Raw genomic sequence first — 14,421 nt, 5'->3', positions numbered from 1 at the left:
ATCCCACAAATCTCCATCAACTGCAAGATGCTCTCCTATCAATATGGGCCGACATTTCTAAAGAATGCTTTCAGCAGCTTGTTAAACAATGCCACGGAGAATTAAGGCAGTTCTGAAGGAGAAAGGGATCAGACACAGTATTAGTGTGTGCTTCTAATAATCCTTTAGGGGAGTGTGTGTTATTATGAACTTTTATCTGCTGCAGTTTTGTTCTATGTATTCCAGCACTGAGGAATGTTTTAGCCACTGCTGAATGTACCGTATTGTGTCCAGTTGATAAAGGTTCTGCTTGGTAATCTATTTCTGTTTGTTCTTACCAAAGATATTTGAAAGTTACTAACAACCTGCAGTAGTCTTCTGTTTAAAATATCACTGCAATAAAGTAAAAACTAAAACCCCGTCACAGTATTCTCAGCCCTGTCACATTAATATTTTTGCAAAATAAAATAAGACAATTAAAAAATAAAGCATAATAATAATAATAACTCTTTAATGCCTGATGGGGAAACATGTTTTTGAAGGTTTAATGTGTGCCTAATAATGTGGAGTATTTAGAAACGTAACCATATGTAGTTCAAAAATTACAAAGTCCTAGTTGAAATATTACAGAATCCCAGGAATGGCCCATATATATAAATATAAATATAATGAAAATGAAACGGATAGATGAAAATAGCTAAATATATATAATATTAATGATGAAACGAGGGTAAAAAAACAACAACAAAAAGTACCTTCAGTTCATTTATTGCCCGTTTGACAACATACAAAAGTAAATCAACTCCAACTGTGTAACTGAGTTTTGCCATGTGACATCATACAGGTCATGTGACATCATACAGGTCATGTGACGCGAACGGCACTGCTAAAAACTCATTCGATCCGTTTCCGCTTCATGACATGCGAGAAACATGGCCACACACACACACACACACACACACAGCATCCGCACGACACCTGAGGGGCAGGAAGGCTTAGGGGCGTCGACTCGTATTTACACACAGCACTTCAGATCATGCTAACATTCATACGCTCAAATACATTCAGAGTGATCGATCGCAGCATCTGTGAAGCCACACACACACACACACACACACACACACTCTACAGCCAGCATGAGGTCCAGTGCACATGTGGAGGTCCAGCTGACACACCGGCTCCTAAAAGTAAAAGTAAAAGTAGACAGCGCAGTCTCGAAGGCCTGGGAGGTCAGAGGTCAGGCGCACAGACAGCTCAGTGTTTGATTATGTTCCTAAAAGCAAACAGCATTGGTAAAACTCTCTAAAAGGGCGGCTCCTCGTGTGTGTGTCAGCGCGGCCTGCGATTGGCTACGGCTGGGATTGGGTGGATATGATTGGGGGAAGCGAGGGAGGCGTTATTTCCCAGCATGCCGCTGGGTTTTCAGTTACGGTCTTCCACGTAATTGGCGGGATAGAGTCCGATGGTGCCGTCGCTTAGCCGGCCTTTACACCAGCCCTGCTCGTCCTCCTCGCCGATCTTCGTGAACTCCTCGCCTGCACACACACACACACACACACACAGGTTTAACCAATGAAAGGTGTTAAAAAGAGCATCTCGCGTGGCCATTGGCTCCTCAGACTGTCAGTCAAACCTCATGATTCCGCCCACCTGTCGTCTCTGCTTGTTTGCAATGCAATGGAAACACACCGTTCAAGATCGTTCCTACATAATTTTACAGAAACATTGTACATTTTCTACGAATTATAAATAAAATATATTAGATATTGCCTTTTGTGGACTTCATCATCTACACTCTTAAAGGTTCCTAAATGGTTCTTTGGCAGGGTGTGTGGTTCCATGAGGAGCCTTTAATATCCAAACAGCCTTTCCATTGCACAAAGGGTTCTTTGTAGAGCAAAACGTTTCTTTAGACCACCTAATATTGTGTCGTTCCCCCTCACGTGCCACTGTTGGTGCTTTCGGCGGGGTCAGGGGTCAGAGGTCACCCTATGCCGCCCCATACGCCTCAAACTGAGCTGCTCTGTGTATTCTGACAGCTTTCTATCAGAACCAGCATTAACTTCTGGAGCAGTTTGAGCTCCAGTAGCTCGTCTGTTTGATCGGACCCCACGGGCCAGCCTTCGCTCCCCACGGTCATCAATGAGCCTTGGCCGCCCATGACCCTGTGGCCGGTTCTCCACTGGTCCTTCCTTGGAGCACTTTTGATAGATACTGACCACTGCAGACCGGGAACAGCCCACAAGAGCTGCGGTTCTGGAGATGCTCTGACCCAGTCGTCTAGCCGTCACAATCTGGCCGTGCCCATTTTTCACATCGCAACTTACAGCTGTTATTCCCTGGTCATAATGTTATGCCTGACGGGTGTATCTTCATTTGTTGGTCTCATACCTGCTTTGAAGCTGAGCTCGTCCTGCTCCTGGCCCTCGTACTCGTACAGCGCTCGCACCGGCACACACACTTCTGGAGAAGAAGGCTCGTCCTCAAAGGGGTTCCCGTTGGCGGAGGCGGAGGCAAAGGGGTTTCCTGCCTCCTCATCCGAGCCGTCGGCCATCTTCTCCACAACACTGGCTCTGAGAGGACAGGGCACAGCACAGTCTGAACACACACACACACACACACACACACACACACACACACACGCTCCCGACCAGACAACAGACCCAAACCAAATACACACTCTCAACTTCAAACTGCAAAATTACATTTTGTTTCTTACATTTAGATTTTTTGGTTGCAATTCAAATAAATAGCTAGTCAAATAATTATGAACTATTACTGAACTTTTTAGTAATAATAGTAATAATAGTAATAATGGTAATAATGGTAATAGTAATTGCTATAAGGTAAAAATGAAAATAAGTAAACAATATATAAAGATGATAACTGACTCGTAGTGATGCTAAAAATAACTCATGAAAGCAGAAAGTAGGAAGCGAGTGTGTGAGATTTGGCAACCTCAGGCGTGTTTCTGGTTAAGACAGTTTCAGGGAAGCCACCGCAGCCATGCAGACACACACACACACACACACACACAGAGAGAGAGCTGAGCAGGTCACTAACGTTTGCGCTATGATCTCTGCCTGTGGTTTGACTCTGAGCTCTGGCTGCTGCTGCTGCTCCTCTTCTTCTTCTTCTTCTTCCTCATCCTCCTCGAACGGGTTTGAGCTCGCAGGCTCTGAGCTACTGGCTACGGTCACGCTAACAACACAGAGACAGCGTTACACACACACACAGAGCGCTTCAGGCAGATCTATATCAGACACACTGACAGAACCCGTTTCACATTTACATACGCACACACACTTTCAGTGAGTGGGGTTTTGTGCAGCTGATGACAGATCTCTAGTGCGGTCACACACACACACACACACACACTCCGTGCGGATCACCGGTGCGTTCACACACGCGGATCACCGGTGCGTTCACACACACACACACACACACACCTGCTGCCACTGCTGGTTTTGCAGGCCTGTTCTGTGTTCTGGCTGATTCCTGTCAGAGTGACTCCATCAGTGTGTTTCCTCTTGGTCTCTCTGCGACTGAGCGCCCGGTTCAAGTCCATGGACAACTCCTACAACACACACACACACACACATATTATAATATGTAAAGGAACTGTATGTAAGAAATGTATTTCAATGGATCCTGAAATGGCCCTGATATGTCTCTAGACATTAAGAAATCATGTTCATAATGTTGTAGAAGTCCTCAACTGATGCTGATGTTTGGCCACAATCTTACATACACTCTCTTTAATAACTACATATCTTTTCCCTTTTAATTATGACTTATAATATGATCTTTTTATCTACATGTTTTATTTAATATCTCAATTTATCTCATAATTATGACTAAATATGTAAATGTCTGCTAAATGATTAAATCTAATATTTAATTTATAATTTAGACTTCATATTTGGTGTTTTGACCAAAACACATTTTGCTTTAATACTTCGATATTGACTTTTGACTCCATAATAACGACTTAGAATCTCATGATTTAGACTTTAAATTATGAATGACTTATGATTTGATCTTTTTATTTCAATATGTTGATTTAATATATCGATTCTGACTTTTCAGTCCATTATGTCTCATGATTTGGACAGTAAATTATGAATGACCTGATCTCAAAGTTTTGACTGAACTCATAATTATGACTAAATATCTAGTATCTAAATGTAAATGCCTGCTAAATTATTCAATCTCATATTTAATTTATAATAATGGCTTAGTTTCTCTATCATAATTATTACAAAATATTTAATATATAAATATCTAAAGGCAAATGTCTTTTCAATTATTACATTTGTTTTTTTACTTTTCTCAAATCTTTTTAAAGTTTCAGTTTCTCATGATTTAAACTTGTTTTCTTTTTAGTTATTACTAATGATTTGGCCTCAATTTTGACTCAACATCATTTTAAGATCTAAATGCAAAAGTCTGCTAAGTTATTCAATCTCATATTTAAGACTTTCTCAGACTTGGTTTCTCACAATTTGGAAAATGTTGACGTTTCACTTTAGTCCTAAATTTCAGCCGTTTCCCACGCACAGACTTTAGGAGACTGCGGCGTCACGTGATCTGTCTCCTGTTGTGATCCACAGCAGGTTAGGATATGTGTGCGTGTGTGAGAGTGTGTGTGAGTGTGTGTATACCTCAAACTGAGGCCAGTTCATGGGCATGCCTGGCCCGTGGTTGCAGCGGAACCACCTGAGGTCCTCCTGAGCGTCGGCTCCGCGGATGGTGTCCTCTAGGGTGTGATACACCGTACTGTACCTAAAGAAGAAGAAGAAGAAGAAGAGAGAGAATGAGAGAGAGAGAGAGAGAGAGAGAGAGAGAGCGCACATCAGAACTGGCCCAGTTCACTGTGCCTAAAGAAGAATAGATAGATAGATAGATAGATAGATAGATAGATAGATAGATAGATAGATAGATAGATAGATAGATAGATAGATAGATAGATAGAGACAGAGAGAGAGGCGCTCACTTGTGATTGGTGGAGAGGTCGAGGTGCTGCTTGACGCCGAGCAGAAGCTCTTTGAAGAAGCCCAGCCGCTTGTCCTCGAACTGCTGCCACTGCTCAAACACCTGCTCCATGTTCTCCATATACTGCGGAGTCACCTTATCCAGCTCCTCCAGAGACTTCTCATAGCGCTCCTTAGCCTGAAACAACCAGAACACACATCAAGCCCCGCCCCGTTGATGCGCTCAGCCAATGGGAGCGGCGCAGCGCCTGACCTTCTGGACCTCCTGCTGGCACTTCTCCACCTTCTCCTGCAGCTTCTTCTGGGCCTCTGGGTTGTTGTTCTCCAGTTTGCTGGTGCTCTCTCGGCTTGAGGCCGCCTTCTCCTCCTTGCAGGCGGTGTGGTAGGCCTTCTTCATCCCATCCGCCTGCAACACACCATATTAGCCACTGATTCAGGGACAGTACCCGTTATATTTTTTTGGTCAGCTTTTTGTGTATTGAGCTCTTCCACATCGAGGTGAAAAAAAACGATATTTATTTTTTGTTTCGATGTTGATTTTTTTTTACTCTAGCAGTGACAGAAATCACACACAAGGGAACAAAGGTGACGAAATGTCCAGTTGATGACACAAGCTATTGACTCAACATTAGCCTTTTCCAGGTGTGGCCTTCCTCATGAGATTACAGCTGTAGTCTGTAGCTGTGTTTACAGACAGCAATAACAACCTTTTATAAATCGTTGATTTTTTTCTAAACCAATTGTGTCCGCGATTATGGAAAGTGAACGAGTTGCCATCAGTACGTCTGTGGCACTGAAATGTGTACATTGTGACTCAACTGGAAACATCAGCTCCAGATTGATTGGTTCCTGAAGTGTGTGTTAGTCTCGTCAGATGCGCTGCTAACGTTACTGTCTCGAGAGGAGCTCCTCAAACTGTCCCACAGACTTTGGAAAGTAAGTGGAGAAGCGGCCATGATAAAGCTTTAGCTCCTGTACAGGATTAGCAGATTCCCCTTCAGACTCTCTGTTCTTTAAGACTGGCTGCTCCCCAAACCTTTTTCTCGGTCTTTTAGATAAAATGAAAAGCTCATCTTCTTTAAACGATGAGGTGTCCATGTTTTCTTACCTGTCGCCACGAATGTTTTATAATGTTGGAGCTCTGACACATCACAAATTCGTGTCGGGCTGATTTGAATGGTTTTGACATGAAATATTTGCTTATTCCCTTTCAAATCAACAATATCCCCAGAGAAGTGTGTTTTTGATGGAGCGGATTTCATTGAACTGCAGCACAAACCTGTCAAATTTCCATCTTAAAACAAAAATATGTGAACAAGATCACGTTTTGGGCACTATACAGCACCTGCTGCAGGTTTTATTTTAAATCGAGTTGTTACACCACTTGATTATAAACAGATAAATTACGCAGTAAACCCGTTATAGAGCTGATCAAGCAGACGGAGGGTGAACTGACGACGACTTTTAAACCATTAAAGGGCAGTAATGTGCTAAAACAGTGATATTAGAACATCAAATTCAGTTTACACCCTTTTGATGATGCATACTATATAAAGGCGAGTAGATGAGCCAAGATTTGGTGTTTTAATATCACTACCTTACTGCATTAATACTGACTGCACACCTGGTAAAATGACTGGTGGCCAATGGAGGAGAGCCTTGTTTTGCCCTCCAGGTGGGCGTTCCTATAGTTTGAATATTAAAAAAAACCTACTGAATAAAATGCGAATGGGATAATGGAGGAAGATTGACAGCCCTAATAGGTACTCAAGATTGACTGAAACGGAGTGCTTCACCCCACACTTAGGGTTTTTAAAGGAATCAGATGACAATTATTTATTTGTTTTAGAGAATCAGGACAGGAATTTAAGGATCTTTTTTAGGGAATCGGAAGGAGAATAAATTAAGGATTTTTTTCTAGGGAATATGAAGCAGAATAATTTAAGAATTATTTTAGGGAATCAGAAGTAGAATAATTTAATGAATCAGAAGAAGTATTTTTTTTATTTCTAGGAGATCTGAAGTAGAACGATGTAGGGATCTTTTAGGGAATTGGAAGTAGATTAATTTCAGCAATCAGAAGATTTGCTGGTTTAGTGATATAGTAAAAAAGAAAATAATGGAAATGAATTCACAGATCTTCCTCAAATGATCCTGATCAAATGTAGCACAATCTAACAGGTGGTGTGTGTGTGTGTGTGGTAGATTTACTAGACCGCCTCAAGGGCAAATAGTTGGACACACCCGTATTCAAAATAGGCTTAGCCGACTACACACACACATGAACTGAAGCGTGTCTGTGACTGTGTGTGTGTGTGTTTGTACCTCCTTGAGTTTCTTGGCCCAGGGTTTCTGTGCTTTGCGAAAGCCATCGTCTGCTTCTTTGGTCTCCTTGAAGCCGCCGATCATCTGTTTGTGGTAAGCGTCCTTCTGCCAGTTCTTGACCTTCTCAAAGTCCTCGCCCATCAGGGCAGCCTTCACCTCCATATGCAGGTCACTCACCTTCTCGGCCTCGGTCATCAGAGCGAGCCACGCCCGCTCCACCGTCCCATACTGAGGCCCTAAAGAGACAGAGCCGTTAAAAACAACACACGTTTCCCAGGAGTCCCCCAGGGCTCGCTACTGGGCCCGCTGTAACGTCCCGTACTGAGGCCCTAAACGGGACAGAGCCGTTAAAAACAACACACGTTTCCCAGGAGTCCCCCAGGGCTCGCTACTGGGCCCGCTGTAACGTCCCGTACTGAGGCCCTAAACGGGACAGAGCCATTATTCTGTTATCTTGTGGATTCTGGACAAATTAAATACAAAAAACGTACATATTGTGCCTTTAGCTTGTAGAAATTGTGACCGTAGAGTTAAGCTAAATTTATTTTTAATAATAATACTAAAAAACTATTTATCACAATTTTTCGACAGTAAACCGCTGTTGTGCAGCACTTTGACGGGGAAAAAAGTGTTTAATTTTAATATGATTAAAGGATCTATTAATGCCTTCATTTGATTGCTAGAAAAAAAATGTAACACGGAATTTCTGAGGTAAAAATGTATTAAAACGTAGTTTTTACGAATAATAATAAATATTAACTAGACATGCTTTTTGATTGTTTCAATTTAATTAAAACAACAGAACACGCTCAGAATTTGAGGAAAACCAAAATAAAACGTAGGGCAACTCTAAACATGTAATTTGTGTAAAACTTTTAATAAACTGTTGCTAAAATGTATACGCATCATGATTTTAATTAATTAGACATGCTTCTTGATTATAACAACATCTAAATTTAGTCCAAAAATATAACGGAAAAAGCTGAATTTGCAAAAAATCCCACAGGAGCTGATACAGGAAAGAGTCCAATCCGAGATAACGCACACAGTGCCCTCTGGATGAACCCTATCTTTCCTGAACACCTGCAGAAAACTCAATACCTGCCCACTTTAATCTTCACATTCATCAAAATGGTTCAAAATATTAAAAAAGTCCTAATGTTTTGTGTTCTTGAGATTTTCCATTATCTAACTAAATGAATGTGACCAGTCAATAGCAGTACCAATTGATCTCTTTTGTATTATGCTAATTTACATTACCAGTGTGTGTTGTACATATGATTTATTCTGAAGACGTATTCTCACCAGTGCTCAGTCAGCTTTGACGTATTTTAAATCGGCATATTTGCGATATTTTAAAGGGCATTTTTACCCTAATCTCATTAAATATAGGCTATGCTTCAGCTTTCATATTATATTCTTAAATGTGATCTATACATTCAGTTAGAATAAGACACTACAGGGCTGTTGCCAATCATATTAAATCATTTACACTGAAAAATTACAACTACATTATAGGATTTGTATTTTTTAATAAACAAAAAAATTTTTTTAGAAAGTGTTTAAACATGAAACTAAACCACCAGTAGGTGGCAGCAGGTGAGTCTTAATGAGCGAGTCAGTTCAGTTAATTATATATTACACTATTATCCACTATTATATATTACACTATTATCCACTATTATACATTACACTATTATCCACTATTATATATTACACTATTATCCACTATTATACATTACACTATTATCCACTATTATATATTACACTATTATCCACTATTATATATTACACTATTATCCACTATTATACATTCCACTATTATCCACTATCATATATTACACTATTATCCACTATTATATATTACACTATTATCCACTATTATATATAACACTTTTATCCACTATTATATATTACACTATTATCCACTATTATATATTACACTATTATATATTACACTATTATCCACTATTATATATTACACTATTATCCACTATTATATATTACACTATTATCCACTATTATATATTACACTATTATCCACTATTATATATTACACTATTATCCACTATTATATATTACACTATTATCCACTATTATATATTACACTATTATCCACTATTATATATTACACTATTATCCACTATTATATATTACACTATTATCCACTATCATATATTACACTATTATCCACTATCATATATTACACTATTATCCACTATCATATATTACACTATTATCCAATATTATATATTAGACTATTATCCACTATTATATATTACACTATTGTCCACTATTATATATTACACTATTATCCACTATTATATATTACACTATTATCCACTATTATATATAACACTTTTATCCACTATTATATATTACACTATTATCCACTATTATATATTACACTATTATATATTACACTATTATCCACTATTATATATTACACTATTATCCACTATTATATATTACACTATTATCCACTATTATATATTACACTATTATCCACTATTATATATTACACTATTATCCACTATTATATATTACACTATTATCCACTATTATATATTACACTATTATCCACTATTATATATTACACTATTATCCACTATCATATATTACACTATTATCCACTATTATATATTACACTATTATCCACTATTATATATTACACTATTATCCACTATTATATATTACACTATTATCCACTATTATACATTACACTATTATCCACTATCATATATTACACTATTATCCACTATTATACATTACACTATTATCCACTATTATATATTACACTATTATCCACTATTATATATTACACTATTATCCACTATTATATATTACACTTTTATCCACTATTATATATTAAACTATTATCCACTATTATATATTACACTATTATCCACTATTATACATTCCACTATTATCCACTATTATATATTACACTATTATCCACTATTATATATTACACTATTATCCACTATTATATATTACACTATTATCCACTATTATATATTACACTATTATCCACTATTATATATTACACTATTATCCACTATTATACATTCCACTATTATCCACTATTATATATTACACTATTGTCCACTATTATATATTACAATATTATCCACTATTATATATTACACTATTATCCACTATTATATATTACACTTTTATCCACTATTATATATTACACTATTATCCACTATTATATATTACACTATAATCCACTATTATATATTACACTATTATCCACTATTATATATTACACTTTTATCCACTATTATATATTACACTATTATCCACTATTATACATTCCACTATTATCCACTATTATATATTACACTATTATCCACTATTATACATTACACTATTATCCACTATTATATATTACACTATTATCCACTATCATATATTACACTATTATCCACTATTATATATTACACTATTATCCACTATTATATATTACACTTTTATCCACTATTATATATTACACTATTATCCACTATTATACATTCCACTATTATCCACTATTATACATTACACTATTATCCACTATTATATATTACACTATTATCCACTATCATATATTACACTATTATCCACTATTATATATTACACTTTTATCCACTATTATATATTACACTATTATCCACTATTATACATTCCACTATTATCCACTATTATATATTACACTATTATCCACTATTATACATTACACTTTTATCCACTATTATATATTACACTATTATCCACTATCATATATTACACTATTATCCACTATTATATATTACACTATTATCCACTATTATATATTACACTATTATCCACTATTATATATTACACTATTATCCACTATTATATATTACACTATTATCCACTATTATATATTACACTATTATCCACTATTATATATTACACTTTTATCCACTATTATATATTACACTATTATCCACTATTATACATTCCACTATTATCCACTATTATATATTACACTATTATCCACTATTATATATTACACTATTATCCACTATTATACATTACACTATTATCCACTATTATATATTACACTATTATCCACTATTATATATTACACTATTATCCACTATTATATATTACACTATTATCCACTATTATACATTACACTTTTATCCACTATTATATATTACACTATTATCCACTATTATATATTACACTATTATCCACTATTATACATTACACTATTATCCACTATTATATATTACACTATTATCCACTATTATACATTACACTATTATCCACTATTATACATTACACTTTTATCCACTATTATATATATTACACTATTATCCACTATTGTATATTACACTATTATCCACTATTATACATTACACTATTATCCACTATTATATATTACACTATTATCCACTATTATACATTCCACTATTATCCACTATTATATATTACACTATTATCCACTATTATATATTACACTATTATCCACTATTATACATTACACTATTATCCACTATTATATATTACACTATTATCCACTATTATATATTACACTATTATCCACTATTATATATTACACTATTATCCACTATTATATATAACACTATTATCCACTATTATATATTACACTATTATATATTACACTATTATCCACTATTATATATTACACTATTATCCACTATTATACATTCCACTATTATCCACTATTATATATTACACTATTATATATTACACTATTATCCACTATTATATATTACACTATTATCCACTATTATATATTACACTATTATCCACTATTATATATTACACTATTACCCAGTATTATATATTACACTATTATCCACTATTATATATTACACTTTTATCCACTATTATATATTACACTATTATCCACTATTATATATTACACTATTATCCACTATTATACATTACACTATTATCCACTATTATATATTACACTATTATCCACTATTATACATTCCACTATTATCCACTATTATATATTACACTATTATATATTACACTATTATCCACTATTATATATTACACTATTATCCACTATTATATATTACACTATTATCCACTATTATATATAACACTTTTATCCACTATTATATATTACACTATTATCCACTATTATATATTACACTATTATCCACTATTATATATTACACTATTATCCACTATTATATATTACACTATTATCCACTATTATATATTACACTATTATCCACTATTATATATTACACTATTATCCACTATTATATATTACACTATTATCCACTATTATATATTACACTATTATCCACTATTATATATTACACTATTATCCACTATCATATATTACACTATTATCCACTATTATATATTACACTATTATCCACTATCATATATTACACTATTATACATTACACTATTATCCACTATTATACATTACACTATTATCCACTATTATATATTACACTATTATCCACTATTATATATTACACTTTTATCCACTATTATATATTACACTATTATCCACTATTATATATTACACTATTATCCACTATTATACATTCCACTATTATCCACTATTATATATTACACTATTATCCACTATTATATATTACACTATTATCCACTATTATACATTACACTATTATCCACTATTATATATTACACTATTATCCACTATTATACATTCCACTATTATCCACTATTATATATTACACTATTGTCCACTATTATATATTACAATATTATCCACTATTATATATTACACTATTATCCACTATTATATATTACACTTTTATCCACTATTATACATTCCACTACTATCCACTATTATATATTACACTATTATCCACTATTATATATTACACTATTATCCACTATTATACATTACACTTTTATCCACTATTATATATTACACTATTATCCACTATTACATATTACACTATTATCCACTATTATATATTACACTATTATCCACTATTATACATTACACTTTTATCCACTATTATATATTACACTATTATCCACTATTATATATTACACTATTATCCACTATTATACATTACACTATTATCCACTATTATATATTACACTATTATCCACTATTATACATTACACTATTATCCACTATTATATATTACACTATTATCCACTATTATATATTACACTATTATCCACTATTATATATTACACTATTATCCACTATTATATATTACACTATTATCCACTATTATATATTACACTATTATCCACTATTATATATTACACTATTATATATTACACTATTATCCACTATTATATATTACACTATTATCCACTATTAAATATTACACTATTATCCACTATTATACATTACACTATTATCCACTATTATATATTACACTATTATCCACTATTATATATTACACTATTATCCACTATTATACATTACACTATTATCCACTATTATATATTACACTATTATCCACTATTATATATTACACTATTATCCACTATTATATATTACACTATTATCCACTATTATATATTACACTATTATCCACTATTATACATTACACTATTATCCACTATTATATATTACACTATTATCCACTATCATATATTACACTATTATCCACTATTATATATTACACTATTATCCACTATTATATATTACACTATTATCCACTATTATATATTACACTATTATCCACTATTATATATTACACTATTATATATTACACTATTATCCACTATTATATATTACACTATTATCCACTATTAAATATTACACTATTATCCACTATTATACATTACACTATTATCCACTATTATATATTACACTATTATCCACTATTATATATTACACTATTATCCACTATTATATATTACACTATTATCCACTATTATATATTACACTATTATCCACTATTATACATTACACTATTATCCACTATTATATATTACACTATTATCCACTATTATATATTACACTATTATCCACTATTATATATTACACTATTATCCACTATTATATATTACACTATTATCCACTATTATATATTACACTATTATCCACTATTATATATTACACTATTATATATTACACTATTATCCACTATTATATATTACACTATTATCCACTATTAAA

At 33.6% G+C, this 14,421-nt stretch overlaps 1 protein-coding gene across 2 annotated transcripts in view; it reads right to left on the bottom strand.

The window, feature by feature from the left end:
* Window positions 1-731: 731 nt before the first annotated feature.
* pacsin2 (protein kinase C and casein kinase substrate in neurons 2) overlaps window positions 732-14,421 on the bottom strand; it is a 30,579-nt gene continuing 16,889 nt past the window's right edge. Inside the window, exons 4-11 of one of the 2 annotated variants that reach the window (XM_067428627.1) lie at window positions 7,299-7,534; window positions 5,227-5,379; window positions 4,976-5,151; window positions 4,644-4,764; window positions 3,429-3,556; window positions 3,043-3,180; window positions 2,371-2,552; window positions 732-1,514 (exon numbers count right to left, since the gene is read on the bottom strand). In XM_067428627.1, the coding sequence (XP_067284728.1) occupies window positions 1,402-1,514; window positions 2,371-2,552; window positions 3,043-3,180; window positions 3,429-3,556; window positions 4,644-4,764; window positions 4,976-5,151; window positions 5,227-5,379; window positions 7,299-7,534 (1,247 nt within the window). In that variant the 3' untranslated portion in view covers window positions 732-1,401. The remainder of the gene's footprint in view (window positions 1,515-2,370; window positions 2,553-3,042; window positions 3,181-3,428; window positions 3,557-4,643; window positions 4,765-4,975; window positions 5,152-5,226; window positions 5,380-7,298; window positions 7,535-14,421) is intronic. The other variant, XM_067428628.1, reaches the window with a different exon arrangement.

The sequence above is a fragment of the Pseudorasbora parva genome, chromosome 20 (genome assembly GCF_024679245.1).
Source record: "Pseudorasbora parva isolate DD20220531a chromosome 20, ASM2467924v1, whole genome shotgun sequence".
Classification (NCBI taxonomy): domain Eukaryota; kingdom Metazoa; phylum Chordata; class Actinopteri; order Cypriniformes; family Gobionidae; genus Pseudorasbora; species Pseudorasbora parva.
Note: the sequence above shows the minus strand (reverse complement) of the source record. Positions and strands in the feature narration are given on the sequence as shown.